Genomic DNA, 24,560 nt, shown 5'->3' on the forward strand with positions numbered 1-24,560 from the left:
AAATAAGACTAGAACTTTTATTTGTCCGTTTCAAATGTGATAGATACATAAATAATGGTTTGCTAAATATCTTTTGAATACATACCTGAAATGTTGATGGTGTTTTGTACCTGAAATCATTGAGCAGTCAACCATTCCTTACTTTTCTGTGCAGATTCTAGATGATGGTCTAGTAAAACATTTTTTTGCGTTTGCTTTCTGTGAAGTTGCTCTGCCACCTTCATTGATCACATTGTAAAATAACGCTTACTATCTTCAGCACTGCTCATCCCATAACTTTCTCTTTCTTTACTAATTCTTCTCTTCCTTGCTTTTATCTTGATTGTCTTTGTTATGATCCGCCCCTTTCTCTCCATTTGCCACAGGATTTTTGTCTGATTTCTCGTCACTGTCCATCTCTGGTCCACTTTTCACCTCACCATCTTCTCCACTGACCTCTCCGTTCGCCTTTCTGTCTTCTTCTCCTGACTCTTTGGTAGCTCCCTCTTTTGTTTTACTCACATCTTCCTGGATACTGCTGCTACTGCTACTTCTGTCGTTATCATTCTCTTTTGTCTCGTTATCTGACTGAGTCTTCCGCGGGTCATTGCCGTTTTCTGTCTCTTTCTGTTCCTCCCCCGTGTCTACATCATTAACTTGGTCCTCACTGTTTTTCTCGCCCTTTCCACTGTCTTTATCTTGCGTCTCTTCTTCTATATCTTTTTCTTCCTTCTCTTGTTCACCCTCAGAAGATGTATGGTTTCTATCCTCTTTCTCTTTACTGTCCAGGGTCTTATCACTGTTGCTACTGCTGGGCCTCTGCTCCTCACTCTCAACCTCATCTGTACTCTCATCCGTGACCTCCTTCACTTCAGATTCTGCTGTAGCTTCTCCCTCTTTTTCCTCATTTTGCTTGTCATTTTCCTCCATCTCTTTCCCTCCCTCTTTTTCGGCACTTGTCCCCTCTTTTTCCTGTGTTTCTTCGTTGCTAGCGAAGGTGTCTTCTATGGTCCTTTCAGCCGTAGCCTCATCCTGCTCTCCTGCCTTTTCACCATCCGCAGCCTCCTCTTTCTCTCCTGCATTTTCAGAATTCTCCTCCGCAGCTTTTGCATCAACATCTGTCGGTTTCTGTAACGCAATAATACCACAGAAAAAAATCAGAGCTCTAAATATTTTAATAGGCATACAGTATAGGCCCTAATTGGATTGTTAACAATGATTCACCCTTTGACCCACACTTTCCTGAAAGAGAGTGGCAGCACTATTGAGTCATGAGCACTTACAAATCAAGTAGAGCTAATTATGTATTCTTTTTTTCAAAATCAATTTATAGCAATATAAATGCACAACAAAACACAAATATACTCATATCTCCATGACTGAGGGGGATGAACTTTTGTACCAGGCTCATTTTTATTTTATCGGCGGTTAAAGGTTATGAATAATTAGGGGCGTGGCCTCTTGAGTGACCGCTAGCGGCTGGCCCTCACTTCGCCTCGGAGGTAAACGTCAGTCAGATGGACATATCTCCCTCCCATCAATGTCACATCAATGCCCTTTTTTTGTAAGAGGAAATGAGGCAGAGTCAACGTCTGACACGATGGTGACTCCCATAGGTGAGTACGATTGGATCAAGTTGAGAATGGACCTTGACGTAGAGGCTACATCCTTTTTTTTTTTAAGTATATGGCTAATACTTGGGACTGATCATGCTGGCTTGCTCACAGCTAACATTACAATGCAAGCAACACCTGGTTGATGTAAAGCTAGCTGGCAACCTTAGCTTGCTTGCTAACATTAACCTTACCTATGCTTAAGGTAAGCCAGCTGGCTGTCATGAATGGCATGAATCTGCCAACATTTGCTTTGTGGTGTTGGCTGATGGAGGGTTTTGCAAACAGCAAGCTAGCTTTATTGTAAATATGATGGTAATTCCCTTTACAGCATTCTATCAACATGATGCCAGTGGTCAATCAGGTTCAGTCTCACTGTTTTGGCTGCTACTCGTGCCTACTGAGCCCGTGCTAAAGCATGGTGACTGCCGATGGCCACTGGTGTCGCTAATAACAATTGTTTTCTGGATATCAACACAGTGAATTGTTAACATAATACAATAAAACAATAATTATTTATCTGAAAGCAGAAGCTTAAAAGAGAAATAAAGTTTGGCTCATTAATATAAAGTTATATGCAACTATTGCAACTTATTAAAGACATCATTCTCCTCAAAGAATAACATGTGACAAAGAATTTAATGAACCCACAACATTATGCCAGGAAAAGTACCTACTTTGTGCCATGATGAGAGGTCACATCAAACAGTAGACATCATTGATTGCTCCAGTAATAGTCAATTATGTGCAGTGCTGTATGTTTATACCTCATCAGCTGGTTGGTCTTCGGTGGTCTTATCCTCAGTGATTCCATCATCAGCCTTTGATTCCAGGTCATCTGGAAAACAGAATTAGATTTAAAATGAGCAGGCACATAAGTGAATGTCAGAGAAATGTGGGCTGCTTTCACAGACAAGGGGGATGTTTTAATTGAAGTAAATACATTGTTTTCATTTTGATCTCATGACATTGGTATACCTATGTGTTTCAGCCTAATGTGTAATGTTGTGTTCTGAATGGGATTGTTAGGAGCAATACAACATGAGTTATGGTGTCATCCTGTTGTAAATAAATTGACATTTATTCTGTCTCACACAGGCACAAATGTCTCTACGCCAAATCAGACAAAACACAAGAGACACAAAGGTAATAAAATGATATCAATTGCATGAAAGACATGAATAATATTCTGTTTTAATATTAAGTTCTGCATATTACAGCACTGTTTACAACTTTAAAATAATACAATACCACATAGGCAATGTGTTGTTTGATTCAGATTCCTTTAATGCCACTCTTGTTATGTAAAATCATCATACCATCAATTTGTTTTTCATTCTCAAATGTAATTTTACAGATTTAATATTATGAATATTAGAATATTTCTGACTTCTTTTCAAGATCTGTAAGCTCAGTCAGAACCCATTACATAATATCAGAAATCCATAAAACATCTCCTATAAATAAGAGAGCTTTTATTTATCCTCCAGTAATTGACTTGTTGAAATTATACATATTTATACCTCAGCTGTATTTTCAGTCTTTAACGAATGAGCACAGCACAAGACTGACACCTGGTGGTAAAGAAGAAAAAAACAAGACTATTTCAGGCAAGTAAACAACTTCCCCAGACAATGGAAGTGTGGTAGAGAGAGAGAGACAGAAAGCCTTTCACAATTTTTTGAGGAGTAAAGAGTACAGGACATGAAATCATTTTCATCATTATCATTATCTCCACTGCAGTAATCACCCTTGTAATCCCCACAGGTATTAAGGTATGTTGTTCTTCCTTAACCAAACATTGAAGATATCCTTTAGTCCTGATGTTTGTCCCTAATGCTGCCTTCAAGTATAAGAGTAGGTACAAGTAAAGTAAAATTTACTCAAAGGGTAAAATGGACGCCACATTTTCTTTTTAATTCTGAGAAATCACTGTTTTAATCTGCAGGATCTTTTTTCAATTTCCTATATCAACGTTGTTGCAAGCTGCAGTCAATATACCCAAGACACAATGCCTAAGATAGACTGAAAAAAGTACCGGAGGGTAAAAGATGGGCAACAAGAAAAAATAAATGTCTGCTATAATATTCATCTGCAAGATTACAACAACATATATTGCCTAGTCCCCCAGAGGAGTCACCTGTCATCATTTACTGTCTAAATAACTGCATACAGCTCAATACACTCATTTATATTGAAGCAATCAGCTCAGCAAGGCAGATTTGTTGGAGTGCAAAATGAATATGCAAAATATCTTTCTTTTTTTCACTTATCACGTGAGCATGTGCATCAAAGGCCTTGGAGTAATTAACCCTAAACATCATAAGAGGAATACAACTATACGCTCTGATAAACAACATAATTACACACTTGTTTTGAAACACTGTATGAGACTGAAATTTCCAATCAGAAATAAGCTGCAAAAGAGTGGTGGGTACAAAAAGAACAGAACAGTGTAATTAATGTCGTTAATATTAGTTTCCCTTTCTACACATGCAAGTTAAAGGAGAAAAATGAGTCGGGTAGAGATTAGAAGAGTTTATAGAGACATTTAATGCATTTCAAATGGAAAAACTGATTGAAGTTTTGCTATGGTGGGAGATGAAACGTTATGGTAATAATAACAGACCTCTTTAAGAATATTTTATGGAAATCGCTTGCATTCATTAAGAGTAAGGGCCGAGTGTAAGCAGTAAGCAGTGGATGAGCTGCTACGAGTCTAAACATGTTCACGTGATATGAGGACGAGGCACGGGCTCATGAAATTGAGAATCTCCCCGTCTTACTCTTTCATGAATTCCAGTAAATTTGGGCTTTGGTGTTGCAAATGGCTTGACAGTGTATGTTCAAGTGTATTTAATTGTTACTGTGACTGTCTGTCTCATTTTTGCTTTCAATGGCAGACAAACAAACACACACACACACACACACACACACACAGTCTTTCCCTTATCTATTGGCACACAAACTCAGAGAGACCCACAGTTGGGAAGTAACGCTGCATCTCATCTATCAGTGTGAGGTAAAACAAGGATACAGTGGATAGGATAAGTGTGCATAATCACTCATATAAATGGCTCTCACTGCCATTCTTATGAAAGGCAAAGTTATAAATGACTGTTGTTCCAGAGAAATGTAATAAAGCACAAGTGAAGATGAAGTGATAGCAAGAAGTAGACTAAAATAACCTCCTACTTCTTGACAAGCAAACTCCAGCTCTCTCTTTACGCACACGCACACACACACACACAGGCGCACAGTATTTCGCCTTACTGCTGCAGGAATTCAGTTTTAGGGAACTGGTTTGTAAAACAAAAGAACAGGACTTATGATCTCCAATTCTCCACCTCAGCTAAATACAGTTACATTGTGCAGCGTCACTTTGATCTGTGTTTCATCATTTGATGTGCTCATCCATTTCTAACCTAACACACAGGGTGAATCCGGTGTGCAGTTTTCACCAGGTAACATGATGTAAATACCATTTCATGAAATGTGTATGGAGTATATTCATCAACTCAATTAATAAAACAACAATATGTATCACAGCTTATACAACCTCCTGTGGCTCCCTGTGCACAGTTGAACCCTGAACAAGAACATTTTCAACAACAGAACATTTTCTTTAAATTCAAGTTGCAGCACAGTGTAAGCAAACAGGCGCATCATTTAATTTATTCTGCAGGATATGAGGGCTTGTTGCCAAACTTATCTACCTTACAGAAGTTGTAGCAATGACTTGAGTTGGGTAATGAGCCAACGTGTGTATAAAGCTTTTATTTTGTTGGACAGAACAAAAGAGTTAATTCAGCTACACACGGTGCTGTGCACGTCCTTTTGTATTGCTTTAAGATGTGCATGTCTTTTCCAGTTCCCTTACCTGCTGTCAGTCCTATATGTTTGGTGGCACTCTTTGCTCTCACCCTCCTAGGAGATTTATGTGTTCATAGCATATCGTATATTTCAACACTTCATCTTTTCATGAACGACCTGCTGAGTGTTGTGGGCAACCATGTCTGACAGAGACTTACAAGGTCTAATATTATGTTTAAAAGTTTTTCAACTCCTTTAGGAAGAACTTTGGTGTAAAATCTATATAGTATAATCAGGTTCTTGACTCTACAGGAAATCTGTAGCAGACCAGGGCATGAATAAACTTGATGCACTGCAAAGGTTAAGAATGATGCAGCTGCAAAGTCACTTTGCTTGAGAAACCTTAAATTTTTAATGTTGAGAAAATCATTTCTTCCAGTTTCTCTGGAAGCTGTTATGTAATTTTTCTGGGATGAGAATATGTCCTCAGTGCTGTGACTCTTCTGGGAAAACCATTTGAACAGAATAAAGCTTTTCTTAGTCTGGAGACAGTTCTCAAAAATTATATTAGCTTTCAGCTCAGAGACAGTATTGAAAATGTGACAAACTAAACACTAAACAATAAATATTTTGTATTTCTTTCTTGGTGCAAACTCGCATTAACCAACTAATATCCACAGTAGACAAACTGGCATCTGCCTAATGCATTCTGAGAAGACATGTTATTGGAATGCTTTGGAGGCTATGGTCATTAGTACTGCTGTTTTTTGTTGTATTTTTTGCTTTATTGTTGAAGAGCAAAATATTTTTTCTTTCAAAGCAACTTGTGAAAAAACAATCCCTGAATGGCAGAGGTTGTAGTTCTAAATAAATACAAACTGTTTTATGTGTATTCATGTTTGTAAAGCAAAGCATGGACAAATCGTTGACATGGCCACCACAAGCCAATTCTACATTTAGCAGATTAGCTCTGTAGTGTTAAATAAACATTTGACATACTACTTAATGGGCCTAAATCACTCCACACAACACTCCCTGTATATCACCATACAGTACAGTATATTGCTTATTTACGCCCGGCTGATTCAACCCACTCAGCACATGGCTGAGTTATGGCGGGGTGTAAAACAACATGGGTAGTAACTCCAAATGGTAATTATGAAATGTTGCCACTCAGCAAGTGTGCTCCAGTCACTGGCCAAGGTCCTGTTAAAACATTTAATGACTGTATGGCTGGCCACCATGAGAAATGAGTATTAGGTTTATAGAGATGTGACACACAGAAAAACCATCCAGCTGTTCAGTGTAAAATCTGACGACTGGATATTTTACTCAGTGAAAGAGTGGTATTTTTCATCTTGTATATATTTCTTAGAAGTTTTTTTCTAATATACGTTTTCGTCTGTATAATATTTGTTGTTCTTATACCTGGAGTTTCGTAGCATAAATAATTATAATTATTAAAGTATTTCTGATTCTGATTCTGAGCCTGGTGGATACTGTGCTTAAGAGTAAAGCATTTTATATATTTTTTTTTTTCCTTTTGAAACATCCTGAATGTACTAAAACAGAAACACAAGCTTCATGGTGGTAGTAGTAATGTAAACTATTTCTGGTGAATAACATACTTTACAATCTTTTTTTTCCCAGATGCATCTGAATAAATAAACAGTGAACATTGTCTGTAGAGTGAACGTATTCAGTTGTGTAGAAAATGTCTCTTATCCAGAAGTGTGCAGCTCCTGTGCTTAGATAGCTTTGACATTAAATCAGAGGAAAGCTCTGCTTAACACTGTTGCAGTCAGACAGGCAGAGTATTTATAAAGGTCATGGCTTCAGTCAAACATTTTAATAATTCATGGAGTCCTCTCTCACTTTTCTCACAGTTGCCTGAAACCTTACCATCCAGTGTCTTCATTATAGGAAAAGGTTTATTCTGAATGGTTCCTGTAATATGCCCCAATAACGTAACATTTTATATTAAGGTCCTTGTAATATACATGTGTTAAAATGTAAAACAGAGCCATATGAGATGCTATACTGTATATATGTTAATAAAACAATTAATACATGGGTGTTAATGATAGCATCACAAACATCTTTTTTGTTAGACTATAATAAATGTATAGGCACTTGTATTATTATGCATTTATTAACAGCTAACAAGGCTTTTTGCAGCGGCCTTATCTAAAGTGAAAGCAAATATGGTCAATATATCCCTTATCGTGTACTTATTTACAGTTAACTATGGATTTTACAGCTACCCGATCCAAACCAAGAACAATGCCTCAACAAGGAAAGCACCTTGGTCCTGGCTGCATATCTGTCATAAACCCAATCAAAATAAAGTGCACCCTCTTATGGAATACTGCTTAAAAACGAATAATAAACACATTTATGATGCTATTATTAACACATACTAATATTAATAAGCATCTTTTAAGGCTTATAACACAAATATAGCACAAATAATGTAAGGCTGGTAACTCAAATGGAAACTGACAACTTAAATTATAATAACATTTCTATCAACAAAAGCAGAGCCTGCTTTAAACTAGAAATAATTACTTTTCTCATTTATTACCTAAAATCTACATTGTGCTGATGTGAGTTCTTTCTATTTTTTTGCAATATACGTTCATCTTCTCTCTGCATCCTGCACTGCATTATTTGGAATAAAATTGATAAATGTACATTTGAAAGTGTGCATGTGACTGCATCATAAGTGACAGTGATGAACACAAAGCACTTTCCTCTGGGAACACGCAACTTGTTAAAGCCATCTCCAACACATGATATAAACTTCAGATCTCCACAAATGTCACATATTTACACTTGCCATTTAGGTTGAATGCCAAAGCTGTTTCAGTGTCTCAGGCTGATAGAAACCCTGTAGCTACTGATGTTCCTATCACAGCTACTCCAGATGTGCGTCTACTAGCTAAACCTCAAAAAGAAAAAAAATGCTAAAATGTGCAAAGCAGGCAAGATTAGAAGTGACAGACATTAAGAAAATTTGTGTCACGTAAAGTGTCACACGTTACCCTAACCTATACTTTACATGTCACAGCTGGCACTGTTGTATGTCACAGCTAAACCACTTGTTAACAGATTAATGTGGAAGATTAGTACAGCTACCCTGCACTTTAATCGAGTAATCCTGCATCAAAGGGTCACGAAGAACCTTTTTTCTGCTGTAGTGAAAAGGGAAAGATGAAAGGAGAGGGAGAATGAAGGAGGGGATTGAAAAGGATGGCCATGTTCTCTGAAATGTGACATGTGGGGGTGTGCACATAAAAAATGTCATGCACATAACACACACATAAATACTTTTAACGCGGTGCTCAGATACCACACTTTCTAAGAACTTTGCAAGGAAAGAAACTTCCTTTAAATGTTGCCATCTCTCATCCTTCACTGCTGAGCCTCTTTTTTTGACACAAGCACACGATTTCAGACTCACAGCCTCTTTGTGTACATGTCTCCTGCCTCCCAATGCTGTTTTGAACCCTATTTCACTCTGACAGGCATTACAGATACATATGCTAACAGGGCTAATTCCCCAAGGCAGCATCACATTTTATGACACCAGAGGCAGAAGGTTGATCTGGCCTGGATGACTTGTGCATGTGCAAAGGCACGCATAAACACACAGACACTCTCACATATGCAGCAATCTTCATTCCTTCCACATTCAACTTGCAAATAATACCAAGAATGTTTCCATTTTGAGCTGTGAAAATTAGTTTTTCTGAGAAATACTTCATCTTAAAACTTCCTGGACTTCAACTCAGAAGGAACATAATAGGAAGGGTCATAATGGGGACCCATCATGTGACATTAATTGAATTGGCTCCGTCTACATTAAAAGATACAGCCTTGTACATGAAAAGGAGGCCACAGGCTACTCAGAACATACAGTTTTGTGTACAGTGGATGTCCCTGAGGTTTCAATGCAAGCCCGGGCAGTTACCTGGGTTATTTGGAACACACCATCATCACTTAGAGATGTGAAACAAAAGGCAAGATGACCTTTACTAGGATACTGAGACTTATCAATTGAGATACAAAACTGTTTTGTGGAAGACCAAAGGAAATGTTTTAAAATCTACTGTGAACTGGAACTGCTTTTTGTGATTTTCACATTGCTGAGTTTCAGGCTGCTGAGATTGCATGGAATCTCATTCTCATTTTTGTATTGCTTGTGCTAACTCATGCTGTCAAGGTGGAATTATCATGCTAAGTGCAAACTCAATTTTAAACCTCGATGTAGAATAATGCAGTGGTGCTTTCTCAATGCTTTAATTGCTGTTTGTGTGTTTAAATATTGTATGGGTATTGAATGTTTAAGAAAACAGCCTTTGTAAATGTGTAAGCCTTTGATGGTAAGGTAGACTGAGTAATTGCATTTATTTGTTCAGTTAAACATAGATATAATGTTAACATGCATGAACCCCAAGAATGTGAAACCTACTTATTTTGTTAGATTGCGTGAATTGTTGCCTTTAAACTCCTGTCAAATGTATTCAGACGCATGCACTAGAGTGAATGTCCATATGAAGAATCAGCTAATAGAGTTCATTAAGCTTTCTACAGTTTAATAACTGCATATGGGGAAACTTCTGATTAACAGGATTGTAAACTGTTACTACTGTGTAGCTTGCATGCCACACAAGCCATTTACAGCAGGTGATTGTAATTAGTATCATTTTTAACAATACCCCGTAATCACTCCAGTGTGTGCAGCTCAGCAAACCTTACTAAAAAACAAGCTAAGACATAATTTTATATGTTGATTACATCGGTTGTGTTGTGCCTCAACTAGCCTCAGGAATCAATTTAAATTGATCACATCAATAATATTAAAAAGGATTCAGATGCAGTTTCACATCATCTGACTGCTCAGCATCAAAGGAAAGGTATTTTTCAAAATTGTGTCCCAACATCTCACTGAGCTCCTCTTAAGAAATACATACATAGACATCTCAGTACAGAAGGGAGGAGTCCCAGGAGTACCTGAAAGCCTACAGCACACAGGTGTGATACCCCAGCTGATCCAGGAGGTTAGGGAAGGCAGAGGAGACCTTGCAGCACAATGGTTAGACCTAAACAACACCCATGGACCCATAAAAAAGGATGAGTTTTAAATCAGTAAATTCCAGGTCTCTGGTCCTAAGGAGAGTGGCCAACCACTTCCACTTTAACCTGGGAGGGTTCCAGGTTGCAATGGTGACAGAAAAACCAGTCCAGAGCCTGGGCAGGATCTTCAATAGTTCCCCGAAGGACACAATTCGGGTCTCATAACCTAATCACACGGTCTGGTTTAAAATACCTGTATGTCATAAATCAGTGCTGTAGAGTTCTTGGTTGAATTCTCACCATTATCTAAAGAGATATTCAACCTTGTTAAGTATACACCTGACAAGGACACGCACACATAATCTTGCAAATCAAAAAGCCCCCTTACTTTGCACGCAAAGAGGCAAATACATGTAAGAGTTAAGATATTCAGTATATAACCCCATCCTTCCCCTTCTGTTGTGCTTTCCCTTTCTATCACTTGTCCATTCCTTAATGTCTGTCCGTCCTTCATGAAGTGAAAGGCTCTTTTGTTGATTTTCAGAGCAGCAATTTGGCCCCAGCAAGGGGCAGAGGCAAGTAAAATTGTGCTTTGATGACTCTAAATGGAGAGATTATCCAAATGAAAGGAAATTATCCAAACCCCACCCATCCTTCTACCCTTCAATATTCTCTGGCTTTTTTCTCTACTCAATGGTCATGCTTCACCATCTCAGGCTATTCATCATACTCACTATTTGACTCCACCTGGGCTCTTTTTTCATCTCTACTCCTCCTTTCATCATATCAACCTTTTATTCCCTCTTCTTTAACCTTCTCTTTTGTATTCCCTTCTCTTTACATCCTCTATCCCATTACCTGCCAAAACACATCAATTCCTATTTCTAATATATGTTCTTCTTCTCTCTTTTCAGATTCCTGCTGCTTCTTCTTTGCTTCTTTTTCTCTCCTCTCTTCTCAAGGGATCCATTAACTGAACTAGTCACAAAGGCCCTTTAAGAAAAAGAACACTGGGAAACATCCTATTTCTATTTTGAGGTTAGCAACAACTGCTGATTGGTCATATACAACCTGAACATGAATGTGTCTATGAACACTGGCCCAATTAGACCAATAATTACGTGTTAAAGGGTTTCCATAAAGTATAACTATGTTGGGTGAAGCGTACGACAGGCAATGCGTCTTGTTGGTTAAGTCTTTTAAGACAAATGTCTTTGTTATAGTAAGTTCATTCTGTGACCTTTGCTGCATGAGTTGTCACACTGCCTCCCCCTTGTCTTTGCTGTCACTCACCACTGTGTTCACTCTAATGAAGCAGAAAAGTCAGGAGCCTTACAACACACAAGACAGAAACTGCTGGAGTTATCCTCAGTCTGGCTCCAAGCAGCCGATAGACAGTGAATAATGGAGACCGGCGTACAGACACATACACATAGACACACAGAAAAACTGACTCCCTGCCACAACAGAATCAACACAGAACAGAGGGAGAATCTCAAGTTACGGGGTCACTCAATCTTATTTGTCTTTTTTCTTCTCTCTATCCTATTATTTGCTTATTTCAAAGCCTTTCAGTCTGTGCATCTCTCTATCTTTTCCTCCCCCTCCCTATCTCACAAATACATTGATAATGACATGACACCTTCCTAATAATCTTTTGTTTTCATTCCAATGTTCCAGCACACCAGAGATCTGAAGTGTGGGTTTCATGCTGTGTTCTTTCCACAGTCTCTGCCAGTCAGCCAACTTTTTGGCTGTGTTCCTTTTGGCACCATATTGGGATGTGTTTACCTCCTACCCAGCCAGGGCAGAATTTCTCAAAGGGATGATATCACCCAAAACACCTCTGTGCTGCTGTGAATCACTAAACAAAGGTGGAATGAAGACTGTGGGCTTATTGTGAAGATAAATCGGACAAACATGACAACAACACTAAACATAGCAGCTAATGGGTACACAAATAATTTGTTTTTGGTAAGCCAATGGGCAGCTATGATGCCAGCACTTGCTTTTTTTTTAAGAAGCCAGATGCACAAATAACATTTTAGCACTCATTTACTTTTGGAGAGAAAAAGGAGAAAAAAAGGGTAAAGACACATTTTGGAAACCTCAACCTGCTGTATCTCACAAAAAGTATTTTCAGCACCATGGACAGAGACACAGTGACAGACTCTAACCATACAGAGTCTACATTATACACATTACACTGAGCTACTAAGCCAGACGAATAAAGAAATATTGTTTCTTGTAAACATGACAGCCTTTGAAAAAAAAAAGACTTAATAGGTCAAACAAGTGAGTAGTGCATGAGAATGTGATATGCTCTCCAAGCCATTCAAATTATCTTTTCTAATGCCTGATCGTGTCTTCCGAGCTGTCTGTCTCTTAATTTAATCTTTGGTCAATGTCACCCAAGGGAACCAATAATGCAACATGGTTTTCTCTGCCTGTAATATGACATGCCACATAATCTGATCCACGGAGGATTTTGAGGGTGACATTACAGGTTTCAAATGCACACATGCACACAGAAGACAGACAAAAGACAGACACACACATATTCCTCATCTCAGTCTTTTGATGCAAAATGCCAGCTCCCCTGAACCACAGACGCAATTCTCCACGCTCCTTTGGGCTTCTGCTGTCAACTCTCCTGCCAAAGGAGCACACAGGCAACATCTATCATGTGCCACCAGATGACGTAATGGTGGTTCATACGCAGTAGGACTTATAATAAGGTCAGCCGCAGTCTTCAGCAAATCAAAATCCATTTTACTCTAAAAGTAAATAGACATACATATACATATATATACAGTATACCGTATATATACACAGTATTTATATATATATATCCACAGTATATATACAGTATATATACAATGTATAAATCATTCATGGAAAACATCTGTTTAGAGTCATAGAGCAACAAAGCAACTTAATGTTTAGATGACTGCCAGCTGCCATTGAGCACAAAAGTAAAAACTAGTCTTTCTGCAGGACATAATAATATACTGATCATAAACCAAGAAGATGATGTAATGTGTTTCTTGTAATGGTAGGTAATGTCATCATGCTACCCAGTTTCAATATGTCTTGCTATATATTTTTTTTGCAGAGCAACAGTGCCACTATGTGGGCATTTAAGAATGCAGCAGGTTACTTAAGATTTCAGGGCCATGCATTACATCATATACTGTATCTGTATATCATATAGCCCTGTATATAAGCCCTGTCTGTTCACATTTATTGAAATTTTTAATGGGAGATGACAATTCAGACTTATAGACATTGAAAGGCCAGGTAGCACTTGTAGTATGTGACATTCTTATGAGAAGTGTCCTTAAGCTAGGCACTTATCTTCTTGATTGCACAAGCACACGCAAACACCCGAGTGGGTATTACTTTATCATGGGTTTATTAACAGAAACACACACATCCACAAACACAACCACTCTACCCCTTTAAATAGCACGTGTAGACTAATACTAACAGACATCGGTGCTGACAAAGGTGTAGGATAATGCAAATACATAGTTTGACATTTGACATCAAAACTATTATATCCTTATATGGGATGTGTGCAAAGATCTGCAATAAGGAATTATTATTACGGTTATTCATTGTGAATGTATATAATTAAATATCATAGATATATTGATATGTATTAACATAAAATGCCTCTTCTAAGTCAATTGAAAAATATACAAATGGGGAAATACTGTATGAGTTCAAGAGTCTTATGAATGCTCTTGAATAGTTATAAACCAGAGGTTGAATGGCAGGCCTTATATTTCATTAAGACTACCTACACTCACCTATACACACCTCAACTAGCAACTGTAGTAAGGTCACATTGTATGTCACATATAGGTGAGTATACGTAGTCATAATATATTACAAGCTCATCACTCAACCTCCTAGTATCCTATTGTTACAACCTTCTATGATGAGTTATTAACCTAGGTTAACCAAGGTTAATAACTAGGGTGCACCAGAGAGCTTGTGTGTTAATGATTGTAGTCATGAATCATAATGAATACATTATAATCCACTGTAAATGCCCTCATAATGCACCATAGAAGTGGTCTTCATAGAAAGTTTTACACATATTAAACATACTGTTGTATGTGTTTCCACATTACCATTGTCAGAGATGCCAAGGGTCACGCTTTGTCCACTCCTCCTCTTCCTGAGGGACATGAGTCTGGCCTGAGAGATTTCTCTGACGATGGAGGACAAATGATCCTTGTTGCTGCCATGGTGGCCCGGAGGAGAAGCCTTTGAGTCTCCATCTCCACTATCACTGCATCGGACCATAGACTTACTCTGGAGGAAATACATGTCTAGTTCAGTTGATGAGAAACTTGTGGAAAACAAGACCAACAATGAAATTATACCGTATATAATATTGGAATATATACATAATGTGTAGCTTCTCAATTATCTGCTTCTGTTTATCAAAGGTTCATGGCCTGTATATGTACATATGTTGAGATGCTGGCACACAAGAGTTTGACAAGTCTTCTGCTAAAAATACTGCGACAAACCTTCAGTTCAGTCAATAATCTTTAATAATGTTCCACAGGAGTGAAGACCGATGTGTTTAATCAGTTCATCAGTTTCAGGTTCGTCCATCTAATCATCACTCATTAAATTGACAAAAAACAACAAAATTGCACAGAAAATGAAATACTTTCCTCTAGCTGGTGAACTTGGTCCAAAGAGCAGAGGCATTGAATTGAAACTTATTTACAATATGAAACAAAACTAAATAACTTCAGTAATGCAAAAAGCCCAAGTGTAATTCTTACATTTCCATTTTGTTTGGAGAATCTGTAGATAGGCGGTAGAGAGTAAGCTTTCATTCTGTAAACAAAACAGAAAATTGTTTATACATAAATACATGAAATGGAGGGTTTTCCTTACAACACTGCTTTATAGTTTCTACTGTGGCTAAATACATCTGCAATTAGCCATGTTAATAACCACAGTAGAGCTAAAGTTCATCTGAAAATGAAAAGTTGGAGGTTTAAACACTGTGCTGTATGATATAGGAATGTTCCACTCGAACAAATATCTGCTAAAATATAAAAAGGCATGTTAAATTTATTGTGCTTAAGATACTGTAGCTTTGTGTATGTGCATGTGAAATGGAAAATAGTATACCTTTTTTCTGATTTTCTTATTTTCGATGGTGTAAAAAAACATTCAAACATTGCAACAGGAAAGGCAACGCTTGATTCACATGCAGAAATGTATCCATCCTTAAAATAACATCTGGAGGTAAGGGATGTAGGTTTCAGGAGACTGGAGCTATAAACCCTGGAGAGGTAATTAGTTGCCACACTGAAACACAAACATGGTCTCCAAGAACCCTCCCTAGTAGCCATAGTATTCCATTTTGAAATTTCCACAACTTTTCAAAAAGAACTATGGAATCTACAGTACGTATTGATGGATACTAATAGTGTTTATTGATCAATGCTGTTTATGTAAAATGAATAACTTCAGGTACCTTGCTCAATAAAACAATGTTTAAAGAGTGAAGATATGAGCACAATATGCATCCATGCGACATTTCAAATGTATTTTTGCAAAATTTCAAGGTTTTATCTGTATTAAGTGCAAATAAAAAAGGTAACAAAAATTAAAAAAAAAAAAGTTATACACTAAGTGCTATACAGGAAAATAAATCAATCATCCAACAACAACTGTGAATGAAATCAATGTTTCTGTTGCATATTGTTTTTTGTTTTTTTTAAGGTTTGAGGTTGCTAAACCCAAGCGAAACATATAACTACAAAGTAATGGATTACACTTTCATACCACATATAGGACTAGACAGACTTAAGGTTTGTTCACACCAAGAACTATAACCATAACAATGTAAGCCTCCACACTGATGAACAATAAAGCTTTGTAAGCAGTGGTGCCAAGCACGAGCGTTCCAGATGTTTCGAAGCCCTGCATGTCCCTCTTCCCTCGTCCCTCTTCTGCAATTTTGTGTTTCCTAAATGCCTTCAATTAGATCACATGAAATAGGTAGTCAGAAATAGGCATGATGCTGTGCATCTTTCAACACAACGGAGGCGAGGAGATGGAGCTCAGTATGTAGCCTACACTTTATGTATTATTATGGTTTTCATTCTTGGAGTGGACGGCCTTTTTGAGTCATGTACAAAATGTCTTGACATGCCAGGCTCTCCCAACTCCTGCTCATCTGTAGTGAACGCTGCATCAGTTCACACCAGCAGCCTGAGACAGGTATTGAAAGTGAGTTAAGTTTGTCTTTTTATGTTTGGGAAGGCAAACGACAACATGGGAATTACGAACTTGTTGTTGTGACTGACAGCATGTTACTCTAGTATATTTTCTACAGTGCAGTGCTTACCCGTTGACCCTCCTTGTCCCTCTGGGTTTGGTGAAGAGAAGATCACTGTAGGGCAGCTTCTTAAACCTTTCTCTTCCCACAGCCACATACAGCTGACCGCCTTCCAGCTGATTCCCATCAGTCACCTGCTGGCCTTCATAGGTGTAGAGACTAAAAAACAGACATAAATTCAAAAAGCCCCACGGTTTTCATCATGTGTTTGTACCAGTTTGTCAAAACAAGATGCACTTGAGTTGCAGTTGCATCCTCCCATAGCCCTCATCCTTTCATCTTCAGCCGCTTATCGGGATTTGTGTCGCGGGGGCAGCAGCTCCAGCAGGGGACTCCAAACTTCCCTTTCACAACACCCTAGGGAGGCGCCAAGGGGCATCCTTACCAGATAAGGAACCACCTCATCTGGTTCCATCCTAAGGTTCCATCATGTGATCATTTATTAAGACGGATAAAAAAGTGTGAGAATTGTTTTGAGCTGTACCTTCGGACACCCCCCAGGACTTTCAAACCCATCTTCTCTGTAATCATCTCTAGTATTCTTTCAAACTGGCCGAGCATTCTCTGGTGGATCAGCAGCCTTGTGGCAGGGTTCAAGACATCGCCATTTGCTACCACACTAAGTAGAGAAAATACACACAAACAAAATATTGAAACAGACTGGTCTCCGTTGTTAAGTATAACCCTTAGAGTTCAGTTAAGCCAATTAAATCCCTTTAAGTTCAAGTGTATCCCACAAGATGACTGTCACTTGGGGTAAACAGTCGTTTAGAGTTAAATACATCTTATGTATCATAGTGGAATGAAGAGGTAAACAAAGATATAGTTATAAGGCTATCTGAAAACTCTCCAGGCAAAATCAAAATAGCATAAAATGGTCAAAATAGCATAAAATGGTTAATGTTAAATAGGAGAAACTGAACTTACAATATTGTACACGGCTCCTTGATGGGTTTCAGGAATCGAGCTGACACAACAATTCGATTCGGTGGCAGTGGTTTTGCCTGGAAAAGAGGAAGATGAAAAAAGTAAAACGTGTCAAACGTACAGCTGCTGGAAGATCATTAAATATTATCTGGCACAGAGGGTATGGGCAATGGGTCTAAAAGTCCATGGAGACAGTGGTGTTTCCAGACAGTTTTAATTGACTGGGGTGACCCAAGTGGGGCACTGTCTACACAGAGGTGGCTTGAGATTGTAAAGATTCACAAGGCTGAAATTATCTTAGAGGTCATAACAGGTCATTTTATACAGTAAGGATACATTTTTGATTTTCAAAAATGGTCTCCCTACAAGGAAATGGCTACAATGAAGACTAACATCATCACACAATCGGGCTCGCTGAAGCCAGTCTCAGCTTTCCAGCCAATTTATGCAAATCCAAGACTGTTTAGGGAACCCAGTATACAGGAATATCCAAATACACTATGTTAGAATAGGCACAAATAACACATTTGTACTGCCTGAGACATGCTAACTACCGAGATCATTGTTGCTGTGCTATAACAGGTTGTTAGCATATCAGCGTTTAAGGACAGTGGAGACTGAACAAAAGATCTGTGCAAACTTTTGTGACTTTTACCTTTTGCTTTAGGGACCAGTGATAATGCTGGGATCAATACTGATAATGATTCTAACATTTCCAATTCAATTGTATTTCATTTATAGTTTCAAATCATGACAAAAGTTATCTTAAGACTCTTTACATATACATAGAGTAGGTAAAGACCACACTCTATAACTTATTCATAATTTACAGAGACCCAACAATTCCCCCATGAGTCGCACTATCATTAATAATATTAATATAATAATAATAATAATAATAATAATAATAATAATAATAATAATAATAATAATAATAATAATAATAAGAAGAAGAAGAAGAAGAAGAAGAAGAAGAAGAAGAAGAAGAAGAATTATAATAATTATAACAATATTTATATACAGTATTAATCCAGCAATGTTGTGCACAAAGTGGGGACTAAAACCTTCTTTTTAACAGGCAGGAACGTCAAACAGACCCAGGTCTATGGAGGATGGCCATCTGTCTTGACCAGTTGGGGGGAGAGAGAAAGAGACAGAGAGAGAGAGAGAGAGAGAGACAGACAGACAGACAGACAGACAGACCCAGAAATGCAAGCAACCACAAAAGTAGCAATGACTATAATAATATCTATAGTGATATGATTTTTGAAATCCTAAATATAGCTGCTTGTGTCAGGGCAGTCAACAGGGCTAAAGTTATTGGACCTCTAGGACAAGAATTGAAAGTTTGATGTAGTATAATGTGTTAATTGTAGACAATGTTAATACATTTGGAAATCCATCCACTTTTTTTCTCCTTTTGCCATGAGAGATTTCAATACACTGTACAAATAAATAAGACTGTATGACATCAAAAGCTTTTACCCCTTACAGCAAAGAAAAGGGGCTATTGTACACACTAAAATAATATGTCTCCCATCTCTGTGACAGCAAATGAATGAGCCCTCTCTAATCCTTTGAGGCTGAGTGAGGTTGCAAAGAGTGAGCACTGTTGGATCCTCTGAGATAGATAGATAGATAGATAAAGCAGGAGGTATTAAAAGTCTTCTGGGGGCCTGTACATGCACCCCAGCAACAGAAATGTGAAGACTCATTTACTCATTTACGTGTCCATACAATTATTACGGCGTCTTACTTATGTTTCAGGGTGCCTCTAAGCAGAGTGAAGGCCTGTCTTTAAATTAAACAGTCAGATTTCCCTGGTCCGCATCAGTTCTAAGTCAGCTGCTAGGCGCTGGCTCATCTGTACCAGCTCATTGACCATTGAATTGGATTTGATCTCCTGATATACTCACCCATACACTCCTGGCACTACTGATATTACATAAACATATCCATATAAAACATATATATTTTTATTAATCTGCAGTTTGGTCATTTGTGGTTTGTATGAGCTTCCTCTTTTGTATCAAGAAGGAGTTGACTTGTAGCACAAGTTAAGGAAATGTTAGAAAAATAGAGATATGAGCAAAAATAAGCAAATATTTCTTCATGGCATGGCTCATAATAAGACACATACAGATTGGTACAAGCAGTAACATTCCTATAATTAGTCTTTCATAATGCTCCAAAATCAATGAGCAAGAAACCAAGAATCCAAAGAGTTCTCATCCATAATCAAGACAATCAGGCAGGTTAAGTGAGGGGGAAGCAGGGTCCTTGTAAACGAAATTGGCTCTTTTTATGCTCGCCAAGTAATCACAGCAGCTACAACAAGCCCTTGAGGTTATCTGCGATGAATGAGCTTATAACAGGCAATAAGACAAAGTCAAGAACACAGAGAGCAGTTCCTGATTCACTTTGTATGATTTACATATTACAGTGGAGAGAGGTGGGGCACACGTAATCAATGGTCAAAGTCAAAGAAAACAGGGGATGCACTCTTATAGTGGAGGTGTTTCAATGTGTCATTGTTTTCATGTAAAATCTTTGCACCTATTTTACGTTTTTGTTCATGTCTCAAAACATGGATGAATATATATGTGCCTTCCCCAGAAAAAAAAATTGAAAGAGGACCTGCAGTTAACTTTAAAAAGAGAAACAATACACCCTTGAACTGGGTTTTAAGCTGCTCTTGTTTGGGCTGTGACTTCATAGCTGATGATTAAAGATGCATTGAAAGGAGGGATGATTATGATCCAAAAATCAATAATGCATGGCCATTGAGACAACAACAAAGTGATTCTTTGCAGAGAACAACAGAGAGGAATGCTAAACATAACACCTTGCTTAAATGATCTTTCAAAAACCTTTACACTGTGGGTGGGGGCGGGAGTGCAGGGGCAAATCCTCATGCATCTTGCATTAAGTGGCAGTTTCAAATGTTGAAAATTTGGACTGAGTGAGGATATTGTAAATGAAACCTTAGCCCGTTGAAGTGTTTCATTAATCTCTAAAACACAATCTAATATATTGAAATACAATAAATAATGTGTCTGTTATCCTTTAACTAACCCTACACAGAGGGAAATTAGGAATAAAAAAAGATGTTGTTCAGTCCGCAGTTTGTGCGCATGTTTACAAGTAACTGACAGATAAGTGAGGCTACGAGTGCTGCTTACTGGTAAAACTAAGGGACCAGGAGGTGGAGTGGAATCTAAGGACCTTCTCTGTCAAGGACATTTGGGGATTCAACACACTCCAAGACTGTTTGGGTGATTGACAAGACGACGTAAATTATGTAAACAGGTTCCATCTCTTCAGATTGGAATTTGTGATGCCAAAGATTTTACGAACTGTGAGTTCCAGGCACAGCTATTAGTAACCGTACCTTCATGACGTGACACCACAGAAACATGGCAGCTTGTTTTTGTGTCTTTCCTCTTTTTGGCTCATTACTTTTCTCTTACTTCAATTCTCGCTAATTAGACTAGACTAATTAGACTCGGAAACTGGGTTCCTGAAATGTGATTTCATATTTGACCTGGATGAATGTATCTTTATAAAGCTGGGGTCAAGTCTTAAAGCAAATGTGAATACACATAAACATACAGTACTTATATTTGCTACAGCTACTGCACTACTTTACTTAAGCCATGTGACTGCATTAACCAGGAACTTACCTTTTTTGACTGACTGGACGTGGTGAATGGTTTTCAGACTCAACTAAATAAGGCATGTTTATTTTAACATCACTTTTGCCTCACCTGCATTGGAAGAGTCTGCATCATCCTCTTCCTTCTTGAGCCAATCTGTAGGTAACTACGGACAAAACATAAAGTGAAGATAATTAAATAAAAATGCAATACATTATAATATGTATTTGATAGGAATATATGAGAAATAAATTGTATTTTGTAAGATACTTAAATAAAGTTAAGTATTATTTTATTCATTTAATATTACAATATCCCATGCATTAGGAATGCAAACAGACATATCCATCATCTTGGGCTTTCTTTGCTGCTAGCTGTGCTGCCATAAAACAGTTTAAAGTCATTAAATAATGAGTCAGTTAAAACAAAATACAAGTGTGCAGCTCTCAGTGCTGGACAAAGCATTCAGACCTTTCACTTAAGTAAAAGTAGCAATAGCACAGTGTAAAAATACTCCTTCAGTAAGTAAAGTTCTGCATTGAAAATCATACTAGAGTATATAATCTGCTTTACATACTGCTGGATGTCTTAACCTATAATTATACCTACATCATTTTCAAGTTATATTTTGTATCAGGAATCTGTATTGAAAAGTTAAAAATACAATATTTGCCTTCAAACTGTATGGAGTAGATGAATGAAGCAGAATGGAAGTACTCAAGTAAGGTATACTTGTACTTAAGTACAGTACTTAGTAAATGGACTAAGTCACTTTGCACCAAGCAATAATAACTACAAAACTTTACTGCGTGTAAATGGTTAGTTGGTTATTTTTCATATTTTATCCTCTCTTGATATGGGGCTAATTTTTCAACACCACTAATCTGGGCAACATGGTGGTATGTTGCAGTGAGAGGAAGGGCAGGATGATGACCCTAGAAGTGCATTTTATATTCATTCTTAACTATTAGTTCCGCAGCAGGTACTGTATATGCATATTTCCCTGGTTATTTGAAAACAAGAAGCATAGTGAGAGTACACAAACTTCCTGGCCTCAGAATACCTTCCCACTTCATTGCTTCACCGCTGCATTCTATGCATAACTTGCCGCACAAATCTCATTATCTGCAGTATTAGTCCACTTATTTTGAGGCCAGAGCTCACTTCTCTGCAGTGCTGATCTCATCTGCCTTATGCTGTGACTCAGCACTGGGGCACATAAACTTTAAGACCATGACTGAGTCAACAGGTCTGAGACTTAGTGACTGAGGGCGCACTCACACTTGGCTAAGATATGTACGTTACAATGGCTGACTGACAAACATTAACTGTGGAACCCTGTTATTGCGTGGCGTGTATTTTAACCTGGATTTTAATTACTTACTATTAACAGTAATTACAGCTAACCAGCATGCCTTCCTGCAGGTAAGTGGGTTAAACCTGGTCACACACAGTTGTACATACAAACAAGTATTTACGCACATTTAGTCATAAAGGCTTTGTCATTTTGTTAGAACTATTTGAAAGTTGGTATTATCATGCCAAACGTAAGTCAAGTCTTACTCCAGCCTTTTGAATCTCTCCCTCCCAGCAGCGACATACTGCTCCCCGCTCTGCAGGCTCTCCAAGCATTCCACCTTGTGGCCTCCTCTCGGTGTGTAGATGTTTCTCACCGCTCCAAATGGGGCTTGTATCCCGCCGGTCACCTCTCTCAGCAAAGTCTCAAAGTTGGACACCCTCTTTTGGTTTATCACAATCCGGCGAGCGTCGTAGTAAGGGTCGCCGTTTCGGTACATGAAAATGTTCTTCACGACGGGCTGTGACAGAAAGTTTGGCTTCTCCGAACTCATCGTTGCGCGTAAAAGCAGACTGGCGCGTGACCGAGAGAGATCTTTGTTATAATAAACTCACAACGGCTTGATCCCAATTGCGAGACAAAGGCTTATAGGCCATTATAAATATATTTGAGCTGGTCCATCCTGGTCAGTGTTCAGGGCTGAGTGAGGATGGACGCGGCACGCAGATCTCGTTTGGAAAGAGGCGTCCAGGGCGAAAGACGACTCACGGGTTAAAGAGTAAGTTCGTGCATAAATAAATACATAAATATGAGCACATGCATTAAAAACTGCTGATGTGTCCTGGCGTTAAATGTAAACTATGCATACGTTTTGCAGAAAATCAATCCGCGGCGGAGGAAGCGGTGCAGTCCGCTTCTCGTGCAGCGCAGCAAGTGATGGTGATCGCCTAACGGGTCTCTGTAGTTTCCCCACGAAGTAGGCAGGGTATCATGGGGGCTCATCTGTTGGGATGTATCTATGGGAACACGCCGCTATTCTCTCCCACCGATTACCAGGGACTTCACAGAGCCGCAATCAACAGGTAGTCAATCATTAAGTGATGAGAAACAATAGTTATTTAATAAAATGAACACTGTCAGTGTGTAAGAAACATAATCAAAGATGTATGAAGAGCTATGTGTGCAGAGCAAAAGTGGAAACTTTATAAGACTAAGATGGTGTAAAACTATCCAACAGCCATGTGAGAAAATTAATTGGGCATCAAGAGACCAATTGGAAACCGGTGTTGACATCCCGAAAGTGGGACAAAAAACATGTTTGTTTTGTGTACTATAATTGTGTTGCGTGACAACAGAAAGATCTGTACTCTCTGTCCTTTTAGGCTGTACATAAATGTCAAGTGGCACGTTTAATGTCACAGCTATTAAAAGCCATTTTAATGAATACAATTAAAAGTCTGGATTAGCCTAAGTATTGGTTGTTGTTTGTTTTTTTGTGTTAAGTGTAAATGCATGCAAACATGTTCGTCTTCTCCTTCACCTTATTGTCGCTATGATCTCCTTCATCATGAGCAGCAATCAGCTGCAGCATTACTAACAATAGAACACAGTGAAGCAGATGTAGCTATATGATATAAAATGTTTAGGGTGCACACTTATCTGGCTTGTGATTTACAGCAGCTCTGCCAGCATACATTCGATTGCACTGGTGCACTTCATAAAGTTCAACTAGATGTGGTTTTCACTTGCGGCCACATGATGGTGCTGTTTTATTTACTGTTATTGTTAAGCAGGGGAGCTGCAGATAACTTACA

General features: G+C 38.3%; 1 protein-coding gene across 1 annotated transcript; it reads right to left on the minus strand.

Moving 5' to 3' along the window:
- Positions 1-291: 291 nt before the first annotated feature.
- LOC310950621 (uncharacterized protein) lies at positions 292-23,299 on the minus strand (the record flags this gene model as incomplete). Its single annotated transcript, XM_083918525.1, has 9 exons — positions 292-1,107; positions 2,360-2,430; positions 14,627-14,810; positions 15,296-15,350; positions 16,876-17,025; positions 17,351-17,485; positions 17,794-17,870; positions 21,561-21,615; positions 23,013-23,299. The coding sequence occupies 9 exons, from the start codon at positions 23,297-23,299 to the stop codon at positions 292-294; spliced, it is 1,830 nt and encodes a 609-aa protein (XP_083774651.1).
- Between the last annotated feature and the right edge of the window lie 1,261 nt (positions 23,300-24,560).

The sequence above is a fragment of the Echiichthys vipera genome (genome assembly GCF_963691815.1).
Source record: "Echiichthys vipera genome assembly, chromosome: 8".
In the NCBI taxonomy this organism is placed as follows: domain Eukaryota; kingdom Metazoa; phylum Chordata; class Actinopteri; order Perciformes; family Trachinidae; genus Echiichthys; species Echiichthys vipera.